General features: G+C 39.3%; 2 protein-coding genes across 16 annotated transcripts in view; both read left to right on the top strand.

Annotated features, from left to right (window-relative positions):
• Positions 1–9,621, top strand: part of dab1a (DAB adaptor protein 1a) — a 171,939-nt gene extending 162,318 nt beyond the window's left edge. For 11 of the 13 annotated variants that reach the window (XM_077607183.1, XM_077607195.1, XM_077607192.1 and 8 more), the window contains 5 exons: positions 16–407; positions 785–983; positions 1,695–1,843; positions 3,719–3,815; positions 7,991–9,621. In XM_077607183.1, the coding sequence (XP_077463309.1) occupies positions 16–407; positions 785–983; positions 1,695–1,843; positions 3,719–3,799 (821 nt within the window). In that variant the 3' untranslated portion in view covers positions 3,800–3,815; positions 7,991–9,621. The remainder of the gene's footprint in view (positions 1–15; positions 408–784; positions 984–1,694; positions 1,844–3,718; positions 3,816–7,990) is intronic. The other 2 variants (XM_077607187.1, XM_077607184.1) reach the window with 1 other exon arrangement.
• Positions 9,622–11,305: 1,684 nt separating this feature from the next.
• Positions 11,306–22,425, top strand: LOC144079166 (uncharacterized). Of its 3 annotated transcripts, none has more exons than XM_077607755.1 (20): positions 11,306–11,514; positions 13,279–14,333; positions 14,404–14,525; positions 15,109–15,309; positions 15,896–16,157; positions 16,236–16,357; positions 16,487–16,515; positions 16,605–16,639; positions 17,139–17,316; positions 17,388–17,547; positions 17,616–17,739; positions 18,803–18,837; positions 18,909–18,990; positions 19,073–19,107; positions 19,184–19,253; positions 19,347–19,418; positions 19,500–19,519; positions 20,423–20,456; positions 21,002–21,090; positions 21,225–22,425. In XM_077607755.1, the coding sequence occupies exons 2-19, from the start codon at positions 13,288–13,290 to the stop codon at positions 21,078–21,080; spliced, it is 2,706 nt and encodes a 901-aa protein (XP_077463881.1). In that variant the 5' UTR covers positions 11,306–11,514; positions 13,279–13,287; the 3' UTR covers positions 21,081–21,090; positions 21,225–22,425. The 3 variants fall into 3 exon arrangements, with proteins under 3 accessions (XP_077463881.1, XP_077463882.1, XP_077463880.1); XM_077607756.1 differs by lacking the exon at positions 11,306–11,514 and adding an exon at positions 12,139–12,287; XM_077607754.1 differs by lacking the exon at positions 11,306–11,514 and adding an exon at positions 12,470–12,606.
• The last annotated feature ends 737 nt before the right edge of the window (positions 22,426–23,162 follow it).

Below are 23,162 nucleotides of genomic sequence, written 5' to 3'. Positions count from 1 at the left end.
ACTGTCTTATACCAGGTTATGTGACAATGGGGGCGGTTCCCTCCGGACACTGGTCCCAGCAGTTCGCCACCCAGACGCCGCTGGCTTTTGGGGTGCAGTCCCCACTTGGTCCGGTGGCCCAGGTACTCCCGGGCGGGCAGCCTCTCATCTGGGGTCAGGCCAACATCTTCCCCGCCACCCAGCAACAATGGGCGGCCATGGCGGCCGGAGCCTTTCCCCCTGCAGCCTACCTCCCCGCTCAACCCGTGGGCACCCTGCCCGCCGCCATGTTCCAAGCGATCACCCCCGTCTCCACGGTCACGCCGGCCGGTGATAGCCAATCAGGCGCGGGCGCTCCAACTGCGTCTGCGTCATCGAGTCCCCAACATGAGGAGCAGGCTAAGAAGATGAGCAAGGAGATGTTCAAGGTACAACACTGCACTCAAATTATTGTATTTATACAAATATCCAATTTCTTAGATCTCTCATAGTACTTTGTATAAGATTATTCAAACACAAAAAAATTACATCTCTAAAAAGCACAGCCATTTTTTCAGTTATAGCCATGCGCATAAACAGAATATGATTGCATTGATAAAATATCTGTCCCCATGTAACACGGCCACTTGCTTGAAAAGCTGGCTTTTATTTGTTTTTTTTAACTAGTGCACATCAGAAAAACACATCATGAAATTCTGTTTATTTGATTTTCAACTGATGAAACAAGATGCTTACCACTGGGACGCACCTGATAAAGTTGTTGTCTGTCTTTAAATTCTAACAAGGTCATTGTGTTTTATCTCAGGACTTTCAGCTGGCAAAACCGCCAGCGATGCCGTCAAAAAAGGGCGAGCAGCACTCGGGCTTAGCGGGCACCTCGGAGGCATTTAGCTCTTATTTTAGCCGCGTCGGCACCGCCCAGGACACGGACGACTGTGATGACTTTGACATCTCCCAGATGAACCTGACGCCGGTCACCTCCACGACACCCTCCACTAACTCTCGTGAGTTGTAGTCGATACTCAACAGTACTAGTTTGTTTCTTTGTTGAGTAAACTTCACGCAGATCTGTTTGTTTGTTTTCCTGGTAACATCTAGTATTTTCATCATATTTCAGTGCCATTGACGACGACATCCACATCAGTTTGAACTGGGAGCAACTGGCAACGCTCATTGTTCATTGCCAGCCTTTCCCAGTTCAAATAGATTAGACCTCTATTGCCGTCATTAGCAGTGAATAACTCCTGTGCAACAAATGGGAAGTAATAATAATAATAATCAGCATCTAATCGATAGTTGATTAATCGTTTACAGATAATATTGACTTCAAAATGGTATGTATACAATTTTTTAGTCTCTTCCTTAAAAAAAATCACCCCTTATTTTTACTTTTTTAATGTTGTTTTTTATTTTTATTTATTTACGTGTTTTCAAAAGGTTTAAAAAGGGGGAAACAGTAATCATTCTATTTTGTTTTTATTTTTCTGTTAAAAAAGGAAAAGGTGAATATTCTGTGTATGTTTTGTTTAAAAATAATACTCTAAAAAGATTGCTATTACACATGATTACTGGTTCTCAGTATTTGAAAGGTATTTTAAATGTATTTTCTTTCAAATCGTAATAGCAGTATTATTTTAAGTGCTTTATACTACTTCATACAATACTGCCATTCGCTGCGAGAATCCTCCTTGTGTAACTCCACTTTTCCCTCTCAGCCCCCACACCAGCTCCCCACCAGAGCTCGCCCTCCAAATCGCCCGCCTCGCACGTCAGCGATCCACCCACGGACGCCACTGACCCACCCACCGACGACTCATTTGGGGAAACAGAGGGCAGCCCGAGCCGTAGCGGAGAGGAAGATGCCGTAAGTTTGACCAGTGCTTTAGCCTATAGCAACAAAGTGAACAGTAGACAAGCAGGCTAACGAGTTAAGAAAACAATGTTTTTGGTCTGGGAGATGTTTTCTAACTCATTTTTTTGTGGTGTGGAATCCAAAACTGTTCTCACTTTTTCCTCGATCATTCTCTTTTGACTTGTTTCTGGACCTGCACTCAAATCTTACAATATCATAGTTTTTCCACCCAAAACAATGCATCCAGAAATGACCACTTGATCCAGCACTTCTGGTTGTGACATCACAACCAGAATTCATGATGACAATTTAGCCTCTTCTTCTTTTTTTTGTAATTATCCTTTTAACAGTTTTTTTCTTCTTCTTAATTTTACATTTTTTGGGCTGGTGCGATTTATGGTCTGAATAATACGTTATTATGTTTTTGCACGGAAATAGCTATATCCTTTATAAAAACATATGTAGTGTCAAACAAACATTGATGCCATGCTAGTTTCTTTCAAATGACATTGTATGTCTTTTTTTTTTCACTAAAAAAAACACATATAAATACCGCGTTTTTCTAATTTCTTTAAAAACATTTTTTTAAACATTTACGTGCGAGGAAAAAAAGTGAGAACAGTTTTGGATCCCACACCCAAAAAAATCATAGAAAACTACTGTCAGACCTGAAATTAAAATTCTTTCATGCATCCTCAGCTGGATGCTAATCACACGTTACTAAGTGACTATAATCATTTCATTATTATACATTGATTCATATACATTGATTGTTACGTCACTGCTGCAGGAACCCAAATGTATCATTGTAGTTTCTCTGTTTTGAGAGCATTAGCGTGATCCTTTTAGCCATCGATGACTATAAGCAAGAGTTACCGAGCTGTCATTAGCTTCCAGAATTACAAGCGTTAAAATCCAATGACTTTTCATCCGTGTAGTTAATATTTATTGTCCTCAGCGACTTCCTTTTTACTCCACTGCAGAGTCACTGACCTTCTCTGGTGCTTTCTTACCCTTATGGCTTCTCTCTCCAAGTCCTTCCTCCTCCATTTTCCACCGCTCGCTCACCATGCGTGAAACATTCCTTTTTTTATGTCTGCAATCCACTCGTTTTAAGGCAGAATAAAAACTAAAAGATAGAAGGGAGAGAGAAAGAGACTTTTTTTTTTCAGACTGCAGCAAATGTCACCCAGCCTGCCTGGGTATGGCGTAGGAGCTTTACAAAATAAAAGTGTACAACTGCGGCGTGATGAAAAGGTCGCAAAAATATAGACAAGTGTGATTGAGTGAAGGTAGGAAAGAGAGAAAAACACAGCTTGTGCTTTTTGTCAAGCCAGGTGTGAAAAGCAGCAGGTCCTTGGAGGGAACACAATGCGTTTTTAGATGTGCGCGTGGGGGCGGGTGGGGGAATTTGGTCCTGTGTGATGCACTCGTTCGCCATGTTTGTTGGCAACCTGCTGTCAACACTTTATGACATGATGGAGTTGTCACCTGTTTTTGCAAGGATCTTCCCATATAGCCAAAATGAATACATAAAAGAACTAAATGTACCAAGACAGCTGCCAAATACTACCAATCTTTTGTCTTCACCAAACTACTCAATATTGATTTTGTATCAAATCTACGAGAAAAAAAAATATTTTCTATCATATGATTGGATCAGAGCCATTCCTGAAAACAACTCAAAATATATACTACACTACTTTGTGTCTATTAACATTGTTTTAGCCTCTTATGCTCTGTTGATTCCCTTTTTTTCTATTTTTTACTAACAAGCTATAATATGACTTGCTTTCTTTCTTAATTCTTGCCTATCTTTCCCTTCCTCTCTGCAACTGTTTTTCCTCCTCCTGCTCGTCTTTCTCACCCTTGGCCGTGCGGCGGTAGGCTTGCATCACTGAGTCCCCCTGCCCCAGTGAGCCAACAGGGCCAAGCCCAGACCGGGCCAGTCCAGAGCCTGGGAGCTAGAGAGCAACGGGGCACGGTAGGTAGAAACCACTTCCGCTATCTTCTCCTCTTCATTTCCTTTTCCTTTTGGTTATCTCATTTTTAAACGTAAATTGGCTGTAATGTGAGAATGTATCATGGATGTCCATCTACCACGTATGATTGTGTGACCCTTAAAGTCGGCTCTTTGGAGTCATGCAGATCCCCAAGGAACACGTCTCACACTCTGACAGTGAGTAAAATGCCAGATAAGCAAGAAGACTTGACTGCTTTGTGTCTTAGCATACATTTATTATAGTTGGGTTACCCATATTGAGTCACAAAACCATAAATAAGCAATGGAAAACTGTTCATGCCCTGATTATGGGGGGTCTGTGTGGGTCGGTCCAGTATTGCAAAAAGTAGTTTGGACGCCTAGATACTGTTTTTCCACACATTTCCATATAAAAATACATTTAAAAAGCTCAGTTTTTGAACTGCCTTTAATGGGAATATGCTCCAGTTGCAATTACAATCGGTCAAAATGTTTAAAATATTCCTTTTTACTTTGCAGAACATGCAAACTCCACATAGTGAGGATCAACCTGGGATCAAACCCAAGAACTGTGATGCCAACGCGAGTCAAATTTTACTCAACACGTTCAGTTCCTTTGCACATTTTCAGCCAAAATTTCACGGCCAGAGTAAAATAATCTGATTTAGATATGAGCCGATTTGTGACTAATCTCAAAAATAATTTGTTTGCAATGAAAATATTTGTTTGTGGCTTCTCCGTTGCAAACAAAAGTTTGGCCTTCTTCTATATTTGAAACCGCGCTTTTCGTCACCCCGCGGCTTCCAGACGCTACTCACGAATGAGGCCAAGGCGACGTCCGCTTTTGTTTTTCATCCGCTAATTCTGCCCTGCCAAGATTAATGACCGCCTCCACGTAATTGCCGTTAATTACAAACCCCAGAAACCTCCCCCTTGATCCCGCCTCCACTCCCCCGCAATCTAGCTCTTCTCATTTTGCAAGAGTTTGAAAGCTGAAGGGCAGCGGGTGGACCAGAAGGGGGGATAGGGGGAAGTGGGGGTGGGGTTCCAGAAGGGGGGGAAAGTGAGTGCTTGCTTTGGCCAAAGGCTCTGAGCCCTTCTTGTGTAGGAGGCAGGCGGCTTTGCTAGTGATGCTACTCCCATATGGTGTTTACTTGCTCAATCACATCCACTCACACGCAGCAGCTTATTAGGCCAATTTAGCCCTTGGACTAGCACACCTGTGATTGATACTGTGAGAAACTGGGCTACTATGATAGCCAAAAGTGGATGTGCATGTGGGCGGAAAGTAGGGCTGTCAGAAATAATTATTTAGATAGTCAATTCATCTTCTTTTTTATTATTATTATTATTATTATTGTTAGAATCATTTGCGGCAGGGCGGCCCGGAGGCCGAGTAGTTACTGCATCAGTCTCACAGTTCTGGGGTCAGGGTTCGATCCCAGGTCGGTCCTCACTGGGTAGAGTTTGTATCTTCTCCCTGGGCTTGCGTGGGTGATAGATTCACCATTTAGGCATTGCCCATGGCACGCCGTAACAAACAGACAGCTGACTCATAACTGGGTTCTTGCAATAGAGAATCGATCCACACGCGTCCTCGGTCAAGATCATTCTGTCCACTCGATGTCTCTCTTGCTAATTTATTTCATAAGATTTAACAACATGCACCAAAGAAGTCTAAACAATTGAGAGTCTCATAACAATTTACAGTCCTCCGAATCTTCCCAAGAGCGCTTGATGTGAACCATCTTCAGAAGCCGATGCTTCTTAAAACAATTTACAGTTCTCTTGATGCGAACCATAGTCTGGGTGCAAAAGGGGAGTGACCTTCAAGTTGTTTTGGTTAACTTTGGAGCGAGCATTACTCTTGCAAGACATGTATTAAAATGCCTTTTATTAATGTCAATAACTCTAAAAATAAAGCAAAGCGTTCTTCATTGCAAGCACATATATATAATGATTAATATTCAAGCACATTTATAATAATGATTAATATTCCTAATAAAGCAAAGCGTTCTTCATTGCAAGCATTTTTATAATAATGATTAACATTCCTAATAAAGCACAGCGTTTTTCATTGCAAGCACATTTATAATAATGATAACCCTAACAGTGGGTTTTCTCCGGGTATTCCGGTTTCCTCCCACATCCCAAAAACATGCAGGTAGGCTGGTTGATAACTCTAAATTGCCCCCAGGTATGAGTGTGATTGGCTGGGCACCAATTCAGGGATAGGCTCCAGCACCCCCTGTGATCCTGGTGAGGATAAACAGTACAGATAATGAATGAATGAATTTGAGGCGGTACAGTGGAGGAGGGGCTCGCATGTTTACCTCACAGTTCTGAGATCAACGGTTCCATTCATGGTGGGTTCCGACCTTCCTGTGTGGAGTTTGCATGTTCTGGGCTTGCGTGGGTTTTCTCCGGGTACTCTGGTTTCCTCACTATTACCAAAAACATGAATGTAGGGTTGAACAGTTGAAAGTAGGAGCGTGAGCCTGAATGGTTGTCTGTCTCTTTTTGCGCTCCGATTGGCTGGCCACCAATATAGTTGGCTGGGATAGGTTCTAGCACCCCTGTGAGGATAGGAGTATGGAAAATAAAAGAATAAATTATCATTTTGACCAAGGAGCTCACCCCGCGATAGTGGGTATAAGCAGTACAGAAAATACTTGAATGAATGTATAATCGGCTCCTATATAAATTACTTGCCAATATACTGTTATATTCGTCTGTGATATTCTGATAGCAGAAAGTAGGTGGTGTCACAAACGATGAGTTCAATTGTCTTTTTTTCAATGGTGTCTTGAGCAAAATTAGATTGACAACAAAGATAATCATCTTGTCCATTGAGAAGTCCTGAAATCTAAAAATAGGGGGTTGGCTTGGTGAGGCGTCCAGTGAGAGTGAAATGACCCTCCGTCACGGTTAGCCGAACGATCTCATTTCACTCCTCTTGTTCAGGTCATGAGCCAATGACCCCCCCACTGCTACCCCCAAGCCCTCAATCTGTCTCAAACACCCGCTTGAGTATTTTATTAGGATCACGTTTTCAAAGCCTTCGGTGGTCGTCATAAATTTTCAGCATGGACTTCAAATGCTGTGATGGTTTTTCTCCATTCTTTAAAATGATTATTGATTTAAGTATTCATTCATTTAAGACTTGTTTTCTACAACCTTATTATCTCCTTCACTGCCATTGACAGCGAGAAACGTCTTCTCTATTTGAACTGGGAGAGACAGCCAGCGATTCGCTCTTAAAAATATGATAAAATCCTCCTTTATTATCCTAGCGTGACATGATAACCCTGTTTTCCAAACATGAATCAGTTTAAAACATGAACTCTATGACTGAGGCTTAAAACTGTTTGAAACTGGCATAAATAATAATAATAATTTTCAGGTTTTATCCTGAGGCGCCATCTGCTGCTTCATAAGGTGAAGGCTTGAACAGGAATTGCCTTTAAAGCTCCTAAATATGTTTTTTAAATAAGGGTTTCACCTCTTAATAGCAGAATTAGGTTTTAAAATAACAATTTTCAGAGTCAATGAAGAATTCTAGATTCAGATGAGGGTTTAGTGATTAAGACTATGACTTACATTTCAAAGTCGGCTTTTATTTCTGTGGTTTGTTTGTTGTTGTTTTGAAAATTGGTTGAGGGTCTCCCTAAACAATTTCAAGTGTCAAAATTTGGTCTGAGACAAGTTGATGTCTTGATTTAATCTGAAAGTCATGATTAAAGATGATTGTTTAAACACAATTATACATTATAAGATCATGCAATTTCTGGACAGATTTTGTGTGAATTAATGCCAGCTGGTGTGGAATCATACGAATGGAATATTATCAAAAATATTGGGAAAGTTGCCTGGTCCGGGGATTGAAACACCAATCTTTTTGTTGCAATGTGATAATTATAAAAATATAGTGGGCAAACAGTCAAAAGAATACAAAAATGTACATGTCGACTATACTAGTATTGACACAATCAAATATGGACGTACATATTGTCACAATGTGAGCACTTCTTCTCAGTCCACATCAACCATACGGACATTTCTCCATTGTTTGTGTGTCTTTTTTTTAATTTTATGTTTTCAGTAGATGAATTTCGTGCCCTCGAATTTGCAAATGTGTCCCTTCAGTTAAATGATGGTACTTTGTCTATTTTTCTTAGAAAGCGAAGGACCCTCTGTACGCTCGTATCAACAAAGGAAAGAAATAGAGTCCCGGACCAGCACTGAGAAACCTGGAGGAGGGAGAGCCTCGCATCGCACCCCCCCTGCCCTAACCCAACTTGATTGTATGTGTGCGTTTTTTGACTGACTGCAGGCAGGCCAACTGATGCCCCTGACCACAAATGGACTCCCCTCTCCCAATTTGGCCTTCCTCCTCCATCTTTGCCGTCCGGGTGGACTCGGTTGGCGGAGGCCCGTCGTCGCTTTGCATCGGCTGCAGAAACAAACTCTCTGGGAGCTACTCACTCGCCAACCAGACACACACACACACACACACGTGCGCACACACGCACACACACATATGAGTACAACTGGCCCGAGCCGTCTTCTGGCAGACTGATTTCACAGGATCAGATCAACTCTGAAGGGACGCTCATGATCTATAGTTTTTTTCTTCTTTTTTTTGTACAATACTAACGATCGGAAGAAGTAACAAAGAGTAAAGTGAAAGAAAATATTACGATTTCTTTGGGGGAGGGGTATTATTTTGTAATTCAGTCAATCTACAGTGTGGGGTTGAACTCTGGGGAGGGCGCTGTAGAGTGGCTTTCAAGGCATTATGGATGAACCGCCATTTTGTAAATAAACTCGAGCCACCGTCAGCACTGCGTCGGATGCCTGCGCCATCAAATAGGGAGGCGTCCACTTATGCAAATTTTAAAATCTGCGCCATAGTTACGAGCATTTGCTAGCCATTTTTTTAGCACCTGCATCAGCCACTCGTTCTCTCCTATGGATACACTAACGAAGAATTCTCCATTTAGCGTTTTATTCGATTTTCGAGAAAAAGTCTCTGATTGGCATTTTTGCTATTAATAATTGGGGCTTTCGTTGTAAATTAAAAACAGTAATGTTAATGGACAGGGGGGGAAACAGTTAACGTGAAATTCGATGGACGTTTTTACCCTAACAGGATGCAAAAAAAGGCTAAAATTTGAACAGAAGTTAGCCATAGAGCAGCCAATTTCTATTTTTTTTAAATAATTGGAGCATATTGCTGTCACGCCAGAAAAAAAAAGGTCAAAATGGAAAAAAAATCTCTTTAAAGTTGTAACAACTTTGATGATAAAACTTAATACTGAACCTTCTTTTATTCTGGCGTGACCACAATAAAAGAATCTCCAAAAATGTGCAGCCCATTGCTGCGTTTTTACTTTTCATTTAGATTTTTCTGAAGCAAAAATCGCTTCTGAAGAAATCGATGGGAAACAAAAGATTAAGTTCCCCTGCATCCATTTTACATCTTCATGTGGCGTCTCTCTGTTTCATGGCCAGAGTCTTCCTCACCTCACTCCTATGGGACCTTGATGAAGATGATGACGATGATGATGATGATGATTAACAAGCTCTTCTAGAGCGCGACTTACACAAAAAAAGTAAACGGAAACATTTCTAGATTTTACCTCAACTAACAGTTTCTTAATGTAAATGACATTATTTTTATCTTTATGAATATATGGCATTCTACAGTGGGGTTTTTAGATGACATTTTTTTATTTCTGTTTGGATTCTCTTAATTTCCATATGCCAACCATGTATTACTGTTCCAAATAAACAAATCCCGATGATGTTCCTTGTGGGCTGTCATTTGTTGAAATTTTTCTCCCATCACTTTATTAGTAATTCCTTTCTGCATACCGAGGTGTTAACGTTTTTTACCTAGGTCTACATTGTCTTGTGTGTCTTGTGTCTGTCTTGCTACTGCAAATACGGGATGAAATAAAGTTCTAATCTCGTTAGCTGGGACCCTTGTGAAGATGAGCGGGTAAGAAAAATGAATGTGAATAATGAAATTGCATGCATGTCATTTCTCTCTTAGAGGTCATTTGAGTTGTTTAATATCCTTTAAAAATAGTTTTCCATCTACAGTGCACAGAATACTTATTAATCATTACAACACATTGAGCGAATCACAAATCTATTACGTAGAACATTCTTAACTCAACATTTAGAAGTTCTGGGTGTGGTGACTACAACAAGAAACACAACTACAACAATGCTGTTTCAACAACTGGACTATGTTATATGAACAAGTCCCGGTTTGAACCGCATAGTGGAATGAAGTTTTATTTTTGCATATATTTGTATTATTTTCCAATGAATTTAATTGATTTGTCTCGAAGGGACTTGATCAATTCTTATTGTCATGCTATCTGCCATTAGTACGTTGACGAGCTACTGGCAGATTGCATTCGATTTATTGAGCACCCCTGATTTAAAGCATTAGATGGGTTGGAAAGAAAAATATGACAAAGCAAATATATTTTGTCATTCATTTAAGTTGAATTCTGTTTTTTGTTCATACATTTTTTATCAGATTTATGTAATTGATAGTTTTTGTATTAATCTATAGGAGCAAATTATGAGAGATTCTGTTTTTTATATCAAATTAAATCAATTTGAGTACACATAGACATTTAATTTACTTTTAGATATTTGTATATACTATTTCTTAATAGGTATTCCATATTTTTGTCAACTGAAATTCAGTTTTGATTTCTTTAATATTTTTTAGAAATGTATTTGCTATTATACAGTTGCATTGAAAGTACTGAGGTAAACCTGATATTTATATTTAATGTGAGAGCAAAAGAAAATAATTTTTGTTGTTTTGATGGGAAAGAAATGCATCTTAAGGTGTAATACTTAGTTTTTAGATATATTCTCAAATCAATGTGTTTTTATCATTTAGATTCAGAATAATAAATGCATTGAATTGGTTGTGCATGACGCCTTAATGTTATGTATATATCACTGTATTGTTTACTGATTGGGAATTGGTAATTTTGTGTTTATTTTATGCCACGGGGCACGGGACAATTTGCTTTTGGGGTGGAAGGTTAAAATGCAAAGTCAGAAAAGTTGTCATATTGAGTGCCTGATGTTCCTCAGAGATGTCAAACAATAATCTCCAAAGCGTTTTTGTGTGGCAACTACATCATGTACTCTATGACAGTTGTTATTTTATAACTAAGTTGCCCTTATCCTGGAATGTTGCCCAACTTCTTTTTGTCTGACATCTTTCGCAAACAAAATTAAGAACAAAAAAAAATACCCAAAATGAGTTGTTAATATTCCACACCTCTAATACACGTGTCGTCTTTCCTTTATTTCATTTAGTGAAATAACTCAACTTCCGCACCAGTGGCGAGGTTTTGTGACGGTGACTCACACCGGCCGAGTGACATTCCTCCAGGATGAAAAAAAAACATCCAAACTCTTTCGAGAATCCGTCCTTAGGCAGACTTGTTGGACGGGAAAGGACTGTTTTGTGGCTGTGTTTCTACTTGGCTTCATTCCTCCACAAGAACCATCTTCGTTGCGTATGAAAGTTGTGTGAGAAGAAACTTCTTGTTTTGATTGCTGTGGTTTTAACTTTTATTTCGTTTTCCATGTTTGGGCTGAATCTAAGATGACCGACCAACTTGTCTGACTTGAGGGGCATCAAAGCGTGTTGGAGAAGGTACAATATTTCACAATCTGTCCTCATCGCGACCTATTGAGGTCAACTTATATATGTGATAGTTTGTCACGTGGTTGCCGTGAGCTAAACTCCATTTCTGGCCTTTTTTTTAACTATCATTTTTGGGAGGGTTTGAATCAAAAGGTATGTTGAAAAGGGTGTGTTGTTCAAAAATTTGGAGGTATTTTGCTTTAAAATTATTGTGTTCCAAAATGGGGATTCCGAACAGTAGTGCGTGAAATCTAATTGTTGTATTTTTTTTACGTCACAAAAGTTTTTATTACCAGTGATAAAGATGGGTGGCATTGCTTCGGATCGGAGGGCGAGGGGGGTGTGGCTTCAAAAGTTTGGTGATTATGGGGTCATTTACTGGAAAATGGGGAACCCTGAGTTTTGTTGCATTAAAGTTAAATGGATGTGTTTTTTTGGTTAAGAATTTGAATCCAAAATGTTGACAGATTTTGATAGGATGGCTTAAAAAAACAAAACCTAAAAAAGTGAGCCTTTCTGTGGTCAGAGTTTATTCAGAAATTTGAATATGTTTACTGGGGTTGCACCACTGAACACTGAATCTTTAAGATGCCATGCGATTGGCTGGCCACCAATTCAGGGTGTCCCCCACCTAGTGACCCTATTTAGGTGGGAAAGGCTCCTGCACCCCCCTGCGACTCTTGTGAGGATAAGCGGTTTGGAAATTGAATGAATGAATGTTTTAGATCAGTTTCTTGTCAAATATCCTACACTACAAGACTATTTTCTCACCCAAAATCTAGGTACACTATTTTTGTTTCAACTGTGGCTTATAAAAGAAATATATAAAATATTTTTCATGTGAACATTTTGACCTAATACACAGCATTTTGTTCTGTGTAATGGATTGTTTAATATTACAACTTGTGGGGAGACTCCAGCTTGTTAGGGGCTAAGCGTATACAGCTGTGGTGCTGTCACTCAGCTGATATTGATTGCTAGACTGACTTTATAAGAGAGGCAGAGTTTCGACTTAGAAGCCTTTTGGCAGTATAGAGTTCCACAGCGTCTGTGGTTTGAATTTTGGCGTTCTTACAGATTCTTGTCGAATCTTTGCTGACTGTGAGTTTTTTTTAATTTATTTTTTATTTAAAATACAGATATTGACACCACCAGTAGTCTCTGTAGTTTTGTATGTGTGATCAGATTGTCAGACTTTCACTCTGAGCGTGGCAAAGTAAAAGCATTTAGGGTTAAGTGCAGAATTCACGATTCACCACAATATACGCATAAATTATAGTTTTAACATTTGGTTATCACATCTCTCCTTTATGTTGTCCACCCGTATGTGTCTTATAATTTTTGATAAATTTACTGAGGACCGTTTTTGGAGTTTTGTTGGATTTACAATACGTATATGACAATTCACCTAAGACATCTGGTGTGTGAATGCCAATGAATGCTCATGCTTCAACGCCATTGACAACGCTAGATGTCCCATCCGTGTGACTGCGACACTCATTCTTTCGCCCCTGCCAGTCTAAATGGATTGATGTTCTTGCCCTTATCGGCTTCCATTGAGTTAAATTCTGCGTGAATGCGATTGTTCACTGCCACCCCTCCCAGTCAAATTGGATTGGACATCTAGTGCTGTCAATTTTATCCTTTAAGTTAATTTAGGTCCCTGATGGTGGTACTCTTGGAGGCAAAATGTTTGAGAACCACTGGTCTAAACAAAAGTTCCTCAAACTAGGGTCGAGTCAGGTTGATAATTTGCGGTTCTCCTTTCACCAGGGCGTGACGATGGACTTCAATGCCTTGAAGGCAAAGTTCCAAGGGGAACCACTCCCGCTAATGCAGACCAGGATAAAACCCACCCTCCCGGATAAACCTAAGCAGGTCCTCCCTCCCAACAGCCCCACACACTATCTTCCTGCAGGGGCACGCCCGTCCTTGCTCAGTACCATCAGCCAGTCTCTGGACGGAAAAGCTATGGCCCCCAGGGTGGTCTTCAAGGATGAGAAGAAGGAGAGCAAGAAGCCGCTTATTAAGTCAACCTCCATGGACAGGAGCGATGGGAAGATTAAGGCTAGAAATAGCAGACTGGCCAAAGGAAATAAAGAACCGTTGGATGAATACTCCCTCTATCAAAAGCTGAAAAAAGACAAGAAGACCCCATCGGTGACCAGTGAGGATATGGTGCCTTCCCCAGCTGTTCCCAATTCCCACTCCAAGAAAAAAGGATTTCGAGGGTTGAAATGGTCCACAAAGAGTCAGCTGGACAAGAATGCTGCCGATCCCCTTTTGGACACGCCCACCCTGCATGAACTTGCGCTCGATCCGCTCATCCCAATTCCTCCCGGGTTTGACGACATGGAACCGGAGTTGAAGTATCTTCCACCAGACAATTTATCCTCACCTGATTCTAATGTGTTTCCAGATTTAACCCCATCCCCCTTCTTCATTCCGGATATTCCAGCTCCTTACCTGCCATCACCTGAAACTTCACCAAAGACAGAAACTCCCACCCCTCCCATTTCCATACTTGATCGACAAGGTAAAATCAGCCTGGTGCAAACCCCACAGGACATCTACGAGAATGTCTCAATCCCTCCACTGGAAATCCCCCCTTCGGGGGGCATCAATATCGCAGGGATGCTTCAACCTCGGAACCGTGTAAAAGATCACCCGTCTGTGTCGTCATCTCTCCCCGGCGACGTTTCTGCTTCGGCTTCGGCTCTCTCGTTCTTGGAGAGGGCAGAAGACATGAGCCAAGTGAAGAGGACGACCGCTGCCGACCAAAGGATCATCAACGCTCTGAAGAATGCTCACCGGAAGCCGAGCCACAGGTAAACCAGACATGACACTATGTTAATGTGTTTAATGAGTTCATACTGAAAATTGTCATTTTTATTATAGAACATCGGTATCCAGTACGCCGCCTCCAGAGGAGCTACCTGAAAGCCCTAATGTTTTGCTCGTAGACCTCCCGCCGGTCAACTACAACTCTGGGGCCGGCCGCGTTGATAGTATAGATCATGGTAAGTCCTTGCTGATCTTTTGTTCTGAGTTTTTGTGTGAGTTTGAGTAGAAAAATGACTTCTCAGAGGGTCATAATTATGAAGTTAACCCCATTGCGAGTTTCATTTATTATACAAGATGCAATTTATTGAGAAATGGAGGAGGGATGAGAAATCTAGTTTTAAATTGGAATGGATTAACAATTTCTACAGCACACTCATTTAACTCATTGGCTGCCAAAGGCAACCCCATTCATTCATTCGCGGATTGGATGTCTAGTAGCACCAACGGCACTGAATGATGATCCTTCAATGTCAGTCCTCCCAGTTTAAATAAATTGGACATCCAAGAGATTACAGCCACTGTTTACGCTTCAGTCACCTGGCAACAACTTTCACAACACCTTTGGTTTCCTTGCAAATCAATTCCTGACACTCCCACAAGCTTTCCTGCAGGTTGTCCACCGCTAGACTCCTCTGAATGCATTCCATTCTCCGTGTTAATGAGTAAGACACCGCAGTCAGATGCCAAGCATTCTGAAGAGAGAACACCTTGGAATTTCTCAGCGTGTGAGATTAACGCGGTACAATCTACTGCTCACAGGGCGACCGCAGTTGGTGATGGAGAGTTCCATTGAGGGAGGAGAGGATGACATTCTAGAGCTACTGGATGTTCCGTCTCCACAGCCCAAGAATATCCTTCCCGACCGAGCCACTTTGGGGGTTCCCCCAGAGAAGCCTGCCAAACCTTCTGCAGTCAAAATCCCCAACTTCAACCCACCGACTCCTCAAATGCATCATAATGGTATGTTGCGTTTTTTTTTTCTCAAAAATTGTACTCAATCCCACACTGCAAAAAAATAATTAAATTAAATAATATATTAATCTTTTCAATCATCATAGATACTGCAAAAATATACTGAAACACCATAGAATTTTAGTGACTGTTAACATTACTTTTTTTAAAATTGAAAACAATTGTAGAAAAAATATATTTTCACTGTGCTTCTTTTTTGTTATCGATTTCAACTGGGACTCAAACATGTGGGAGTCAAGCATGCTGCTACTACAGTTTAGTTGAAAAACCCTGCTGCATCTTCTAGCAGTTGAAACTGGTCTGCGCTATTCGCTCGGTGGTCAGCATGCTCGACTACTAGAGCGACTTTGTGGGTCACAAAAATGGTGATAATCCTCAGGATGGATTCATATACACACTTTTTACAGTCATTTGCCGTAAAATGCTATTCTTATTTTCAGTCGTTTGTTTAATTTGACTGTAAACATTTTACAGTCTCCAGTTTTTTTATTGGGTACATATCTGGCAACCACAGCTGCCATCCTTTTTATTTATCAAGTATAGCTCTCTAATTTCTAATTATGTGGCTCCTCAGCAATACAGGTGCCCTCCAAATTACCCGAGAAGCACTCTACCAGTGAGTTTGGTGGTGGTGTAGCCTCACAAGGGTTGGCTGTGTCCCAATGGGGCAATGGGGAGCACACCTTTCCTGAAATTCCAGAAGGAATCAGGCATCCATCACCATACAGCAATGGTATATCTCAGAGAGGCCCCATAGGGGTGCCGGTGTTTGGCCAACAACCATATCAGGCAAATGCCCACATTCCTACTTCGTTGGAAGGTCAAGCAATGGCAGGGTAAGAGTAAAAAATGAACTAATTTAGGAGGGCTCGAGGGTTTCTCTGGAGATTTTGAGTTGGATGATTCTTTTGAAGGCACAATACAATAGGAGTACACAACAGCGTCAACATAGGAAGCAACCATGAGGATCTGTATTGGTCGGCCAAGAAGAAGGCAAAGACCGAAATGGGGAAGAAAAAGAAAAGACCTCCAAAGAGTAAGAAAATCCCCAAAACCCAAATCTTTCGTATTCTGTTTTAGAATTAAGGCTAATTGATAGACATCAAAGTTTCAAAATACTTAATTGATTTATAATGAAATGACTGCATTGGTTCTGTTATCACAGATCCATATGCTGAAGGCACCAAGGAATTTGTAAGTGGATTTGTTTCTAATAAGGTTTATCATCTGCCAGAGATTTGCAAAAGCTTGTTGACTGAAACAAGCCTTCTGTTTTTTTGTAGAAAGAAGAAAATGACAAGACAAGTTGGTTTGGAAAGTAAGGCTGCAATTTCATTTGCCATGATTTTATTTTATTTTTTGTTAAATATTTGTATTAGTAATTATTATTATTATTATTTTTACTGGTTTGCTAGATCGTTTGATTGTGCACTTTTTCAGATGATTAATTATTATTATTTAATGTTTTTATTTCATATTTTGTAGTGTTATTAAAAAAAACATTGAATAGATTTTACATTTATTATGTTTTTAATGTATTATTTTTCATTTGTGATTTAATGTAATTGTCATTTGTTTTCTTTTTTACTTTTGTTTTTCATTCATGACATAAGTTTTGCATGATTCTTGCGTGTTTTTTTAACTGAGTAGATTTATCTTTCTTTTCCTACTTGATTTGACTCTTTGATTTCATTTTAACTCATTCTTATGGATTTGTTTTTGTTAATTTTATATATGAAATTTATACAGCAATGTAACTGATTGAATCTTGGATTTCTGCCTCATTTTATAACTATCTAATCTCCTGCGGTCAACAGAAGTGACAAGAAAACCGTTGCGGTGGTCCCTGATGGGCTTGACGAGAAAGAACTGAAAAAGCGAGAAAAGCAACGGCTGGAGAAAGAAAAGAAGGAACTGAAGGAAAAGCAAGAGCGGGAGAAGAAGGAACAGAAGGAACGAGGAAAGCGGGAGAATGAGACCAAGAAAAAATTCAAAGTGCGTGCCAGACAACTCTAATGCAACTGCTTTGAGCCCACTCCGTTTAAAAATGTTTTCATCATCCTTAGATTACTGGTAACGAGGAGCCCATGTACCAAGCGACGGTCACCTTGACAGCCAAAGGCCGCAAGGACGATCTGTCCGTCCAGAGCGGCGACAACATTAGCATTATTCGTACAACCAACTGTCCCAAAGGAAAATGGCTCGCTCGGGACTCAGCCAACAACTGTGAGTTACTATTTTGCATTTTACTCTTGTGGAATGGGATTCTTTATAGTATTTTTATTCCTCCTCAGACGGATATGTGGCAGTGGAACACGTGGAACTGGACATCAAGGAAATGCTGGAACTGGGAAAGAAAGTCTCCAGCAGTCATGTGGGCAGCCCGCAGGAAGGGGCTGTCACTAATGCAGGAAGTGGGTATGTATGAGGAAAGCATGTAGATGATCATTTTTCATTGCACGTATTGCACATTTGTGGGCTTCTGTACTTTCCCAGTATTCCCAAAATGCTCACTTAATACTTTTGTCTTACATGTAACCTTTAGTAAAGGTGTAATGGTACATTGAGGGGAAAAAAAGAATCTGGATTCAAATTAAATTATGGCAGTTTGTAATGAAATGTATCATCTGATACTCTTACATGTAGCAGTATGGATAGGGTGTCATACCAGGTTGCAGTTATGTGGGCAAAAAGATTTTTGGATCATTTGCCAAGTCACTCTATTATGGATTCATGTTTAATGCCGCATATTTTCAGTAGGGTCGCCGGGGTGCTGGAGCCTATCCCAGCAAACGATGGGCAGTAGGCAGGGTACACCCTGACACACATACCTAGGGACACTTTAGAGCACGTGTCAAAGTGGCGGGGTGGGGGCCAAATCTGGCCCGCCGCATCATTTTGTGTGGCCCGGGAAAGTAAATCATGAGTGCCGACTTTCTGTTTTAAGATCAAATTAAAATAAAGAGTATAGATGTATATTAAATTTCCTGATTTCCCCCCTTTTAAATCAATAATTGTAATTTTTTAATCAATCTTTTCTGTGTTTTTAGTTCAAAAATCATTTTGTACAATCTAAAAATATATTTAAAAAGCTAAAATAAACATTGTTTTAGATCTATAAAAAACTGAATATTTAGGGCTTTTAATCCAGTTCTTTTAATCCATTTATATTAAAAAAAATCTAAATATTATATCTAAAATGGTCCGGCCCACATGAAATCAAATTGACGTTAACACGGCCCGCGAACCAACCCGAGTCTGACACCCCTGATTTAGAGTATTCAACGAGCCTCCCATGCATGTTTTTTGGATGTTAAAGTAGATGGGTAAGAGGAATACGTTAATTCAATGCAATAAACCTAGAATTATGGAGCACAATATGCTATGAGTAGGACAAAACTTCCAAAAGTTTGGACAGCACTGTTCAATAAATAAACCACAAGACAACTATTTTCAGTGACTCTCCTTTTTGCTTTCTTAGGAATTTAAACCAGTTTCAACAATCTACAGCCAGCTGTAAGTGTTTTCATCGTTTTGCAATTTAGATGGATTTGAGCCCCTTAAGTCACCAAGTTGAATTTTTGCAGTCTCTGATGACAGCGAGGAATGGACCGTCGATGACGACGATGCGCTCTCCTCCCCGACGGACGGCGCCTACCGACATCCCATGTTAGCTCATTTTAATTGTCATTCTTTTTGGTGATGTTTACTCATTTCTCCCCTTCATGTTCTATTATTCCTTTACCTGCAGAAGGCAAAACCACATGCAGCCCATGCCAAACAGAGGTAATAACTCATCATTCCAGCATACATTGACTTTACTAGCATTGTAGTTTATTGACTGCCTTGGAATCGCTCAAAGGAAACGTAGACCCTCACATTACCCACCAGCACAGTCGCAGTGAAATCAATGCAAACAGCTCTGATGGCCAGTGAGTTTCACCCTAATCACTAGAATTGATTATGACAAGGATTTCTCTGTTTTTTTTTTAAAAAGGGATGTTTTTTATCTGTTTTTTAATCAGAGCCAAGAATGGAGCACTTCAAAAGTTGGCCACCTTTTTCCATTCGCCTAAAGCCGAGCAGCCAACTACCAGGTAAGGAATACACTATATATTGTTTTCAATACATGATAAGGTATGACTGACTGTTTATTTTGTTTATTTCTTTTTTTATAGCCACAGCACACCACAAACGAGTAAGTCATTGCTCAAAATTCTTATTTGGTTGATGTATGGTAATCATATTTTCGGATTTAATGTTTGGAATGAGGCTGCAAAATGTTTTAGGTTGAGGGGACACAATACTAAAAATGTGTTTTTTAGTTCGAAGTGAAGGTTTAATTTAAAAAATTAAAAGAAAAAAAACACAAGGAAAAGGTTATGGAAAAAAGAAAGATAAAAAACAAGGAAAAGGCTAGGAGAATAAAAAAAAGCTTTAAAAACACAATTCCAGTTGTGTTGGAAGTAAGGCAAATACGTTTTAATTTTTAAAAATTATTATATTGTATGAAAATTGAACTATTTGTAATGGCCGTTTGCATAGTATGGTTTTTATATGCCTTTTCAAATATTTCACTCAATATGAAGGACGTGCTTATTTACCTAATTAAGCATCTGAAAATTAGGAGTTCTGATTTTCAAGTTAATGGCGGCTGAATCCTGATTAGACTATCGGCCAGAGGAACAGAAAATAAATTTTTGGAAAAATAAAGCACTTTTTTTGTTTCTTTGGGTTGTATGTACTTAAAATAAAATAAGAGCAGTAAGTACGTATCATTATTTACAGCAGGAGTACACATTCTAGTTATTATGGTAACTCCACACTAATACATTTAAACATAGTATTGCAAAACCTCTATATATGGGTTTATGGCTTTTAGAAATCATCGATTGGCAAAGATGGCCAAGTTAGATTAAATTTTCAATATTGTGTTTGGGGCAAATCATTGCTCAGTTGCCAGAAATTAATTAAATGAAAAATCTAAAGGGATTTGATGAATATATTCAATAACAAACTGTGTGAGAGACAGCCTTCCTTTTTCCTTGACGTGTTTGTCGGAGTACGTTTGCCAAATAATGCATTTCTGCTTGCTCTGTAGCGATTGTGCCTGGCAGCGAGCACGCCGTTCGCCAGTAAGTCAGACACACACACACACACAAACACACACACATGCACGCCATCTGAGTCACTTGGGTGCCACGTGAGAAAATCTGACAGGCGTGATCAAAGCACTTTTGGTTACTTATTATTCAGCCTGGGTTGGATTTGAAAATTCCGTTCCAGTCGTTGCGTGTTTCTCCATTTCTTGTTCTTTCATCAAGGGAAACTCAATTGTAACTTTCATCAGAAAGAACAATGTTTGAGGGTAAATGGGGGAAAAGTCCCACTAAGTATAAAAGGTTGGCTATGACAGATGACATTAGAATTACAATAATTCATTTCCTTTGTTTAGCCAAGTGAGGACGGTTTTGCATTTACTATGCGTTCATTAATTTACATGATAAAAGGAGGGGAATGTGATAATGGCAACTATTGTAGCTAAAGAAATACTGATACTCGTCGTATAGGAATCGGTGCAACACTATTTAGTTTACCGTACAATTCGTGGGGCCATGACTCTCTTGGTAATCATATCGCATGTTTGTAAATAAATCAACCTGGTTTGTTCTCGCCACAGGCCTGAAGCAATGGATTTCGACCATCCTGATTTGCTTATTTTGCCCCCACCTGATCTGTACGCTGACGGTGACAATTAACGACGGACAGGTTAGGACGCAGTCAAACTGTGACTACCTTTACACAGTACGCTGTATTTTTTGTTTGTTTTGCAACGAGAAAAGACCTTGTCACACTGGCATCTTCACCTTTTCGGACATTTTGTTTTTGTTTGAAAACAACAGAGTGGACCTTCATCCGGACTTTGTGTTGCAAAGTTCATCAGAACTCGGAACTGCTGATTTCCAAGGGATGAAGCACCTACGATGGGATCAACTTCCCTTCTAAGGTCCCATTCGAGCCTTTACCAGTTTGCAGTGTTTTAGCTTATGAAGTATAGAATAAAGATATAATCATCTTAACTAGCCCATTTCCTTTGTTATATTCCGCGTTTAACTGTAGTCCATATTTCATTCATAAACATCTTTGCTTACCTGAACTTAATGGCTGACATGTAGGGTTGAGGGTCAAAATATTAGGTACAACCTTGCGCCGTTAATGGCACTGAAATGAGCATTGACTCACTGCCAGTCTTTTGACAAAAATGTAATCTGTTTAAAAGCAACATATCTTGGTGAAAAACCAAATAAGGTAAGGTTTTGGAGAGTTCAAAGACATTGAATAGTATCGTGTGTTGATCATGAAACTAAATATTGTGTAGGCCTTGAAATATCAAACTAAATAATATAAATCAATTGACTATCAATTGTTTTTTTAATGGATTGTAGTTTAATCCATTCCGTCACCACACTCGTATCAAAAATACTCATTCTCCATATAGTGATCAATCGCAAATGGATTGTTCTGGCTTCCCAAATGAACTCCTAATCAGAAAAGTAGCAAGTAAATGAACTCCTAATCATTTGTAATCAGAAAAGTAGCGCACTCTAATATTGTGACATTGTTCACATTACATTGTTTGTCTGCATGTTGCATTCAAAGTGCATCAGAATATCACCGTCAACACATCTTGCTTTTGTACCTCTTGTTTATTGTCATTATTTTTTTCAATAAATACTCATTAAAGTGCAAAAAAACCATAACAGCAACTCCATGCAATGCATAACAAGGGCAATTGGATGGAAACTGAACTCACTCGCATTTTAGCATTCACAAAACCACACACAGGAATATGGTGACACAAAAAGAAGACAATAACACTCACTTTGGTAGAATGTCAACATTTGCTTGTGATTTTAGGCCCTTGAGCAAGTGTGCGTGTGCTCCAGTTGTACACACTTTTATAGTTTACATGACTAGCATGCCACTATTTTTAAATAGTCATAAATGCTGATCGTTGTGGTGCCTTGGGAGAAGTATGTGACGAATTATACAAAGCCCATAACCAGAAAATAAATGGCAAAATAAAGTGGAAGGCCTTTTGTAGTATGAGGGGAAAAAATCTCATTTGTCAAGATGGGGAAAAAAAGGAAATACTTGTACTGAACAATAAGAGAATATGTACCATAACATTTGAAATTGGAAAAAGTGGTATCTTTATTAGAATAAAAGAAAAAAGGAAATAAATGAATACAATTCTGCCTTCACATACAATTTATATTTGTTCTCTGCCTGTGCTTGTGACTAAAATCCTGAAATTCTCTATCACAATTGAAATATGAATGGAATTGCCCTTCATTATTAGGCAGCATTGCTAATGGCACACTTGTCACTAAGATTTTTGTTAAAGGGTTTTCACAATAGTTTATTTTATATCATTTAACAACTTGTCCTGAAATATTTTTACATATGTTCAGATTACCTTATTTGAAAAAAAATGTAAATGAAATTTAAAACAATTTCACCTGTAATTTTAACAATCTCTTGATTCTTTTCCTCGGTGTATTGTTCTGGAAAATATGGCTAAACCAACAAAAGAACCCATGCTAGGTCCATTCTATTATATAAAGTATATTCATTGACTGACTGCATCAAAACCTTTCATTTCTCAAATTTTATACTTCATTTTAACTTGGGGAAAGCTTTCTTTTTACCTTGTTACTTTTTATATTGTATTCCTAATGTATTTATAATATCTATATGAAGTCTGATATTCAGAAGTATACAATGAATATTATTAAATGGCAAAACAGGAAGATTTTGTAATGATTTAGTGTCTTGTT

The sequence above is a fragment of the Stigmatopora argus genome, chromosome 8, assembly GCF_051989625.1.
Source record: "Stigmatopora argus isolate UIUO_Sarg chromosome 8, RoL_Sarg_1.0, whole genome shotgun sequence".
Lineage (NCBI taxonomy): Eukaryota > Metazoa > Chordata > Actinopteri > Syngnathiformes > Syngnathidae > Stigmatopora > Stigmatopora argus.
The sequence above is the reverse complement of the archived record's forward strand: the minus strand, read 5'-3'. Positions and strand labels throughout refer to the sequence as shown.

Coding starts and splice junctions, on each gene's coding strand:
- LOC144079166 (XM_077607755.1), top strand. CDS start 13,288: ATGGACTTCAATGCCTTGAAGGCAAAGTTCCAAGGGGAACCACTCCCG. Junction 16,158..16,235: donor GAAGGTCAAGCAATGGCAGG/GTAAGAGTAAAA, acceptor ATTCTTTTGAAG/GCACAATACAATAGGAGTAC. Junction 16,358..16,486: donor AAAGAAAAGACCTCCAAAGA/GTAAGAAAATCC, acceptor CTGTTATCACAG/ATCCATATGCTGAAGGCACC.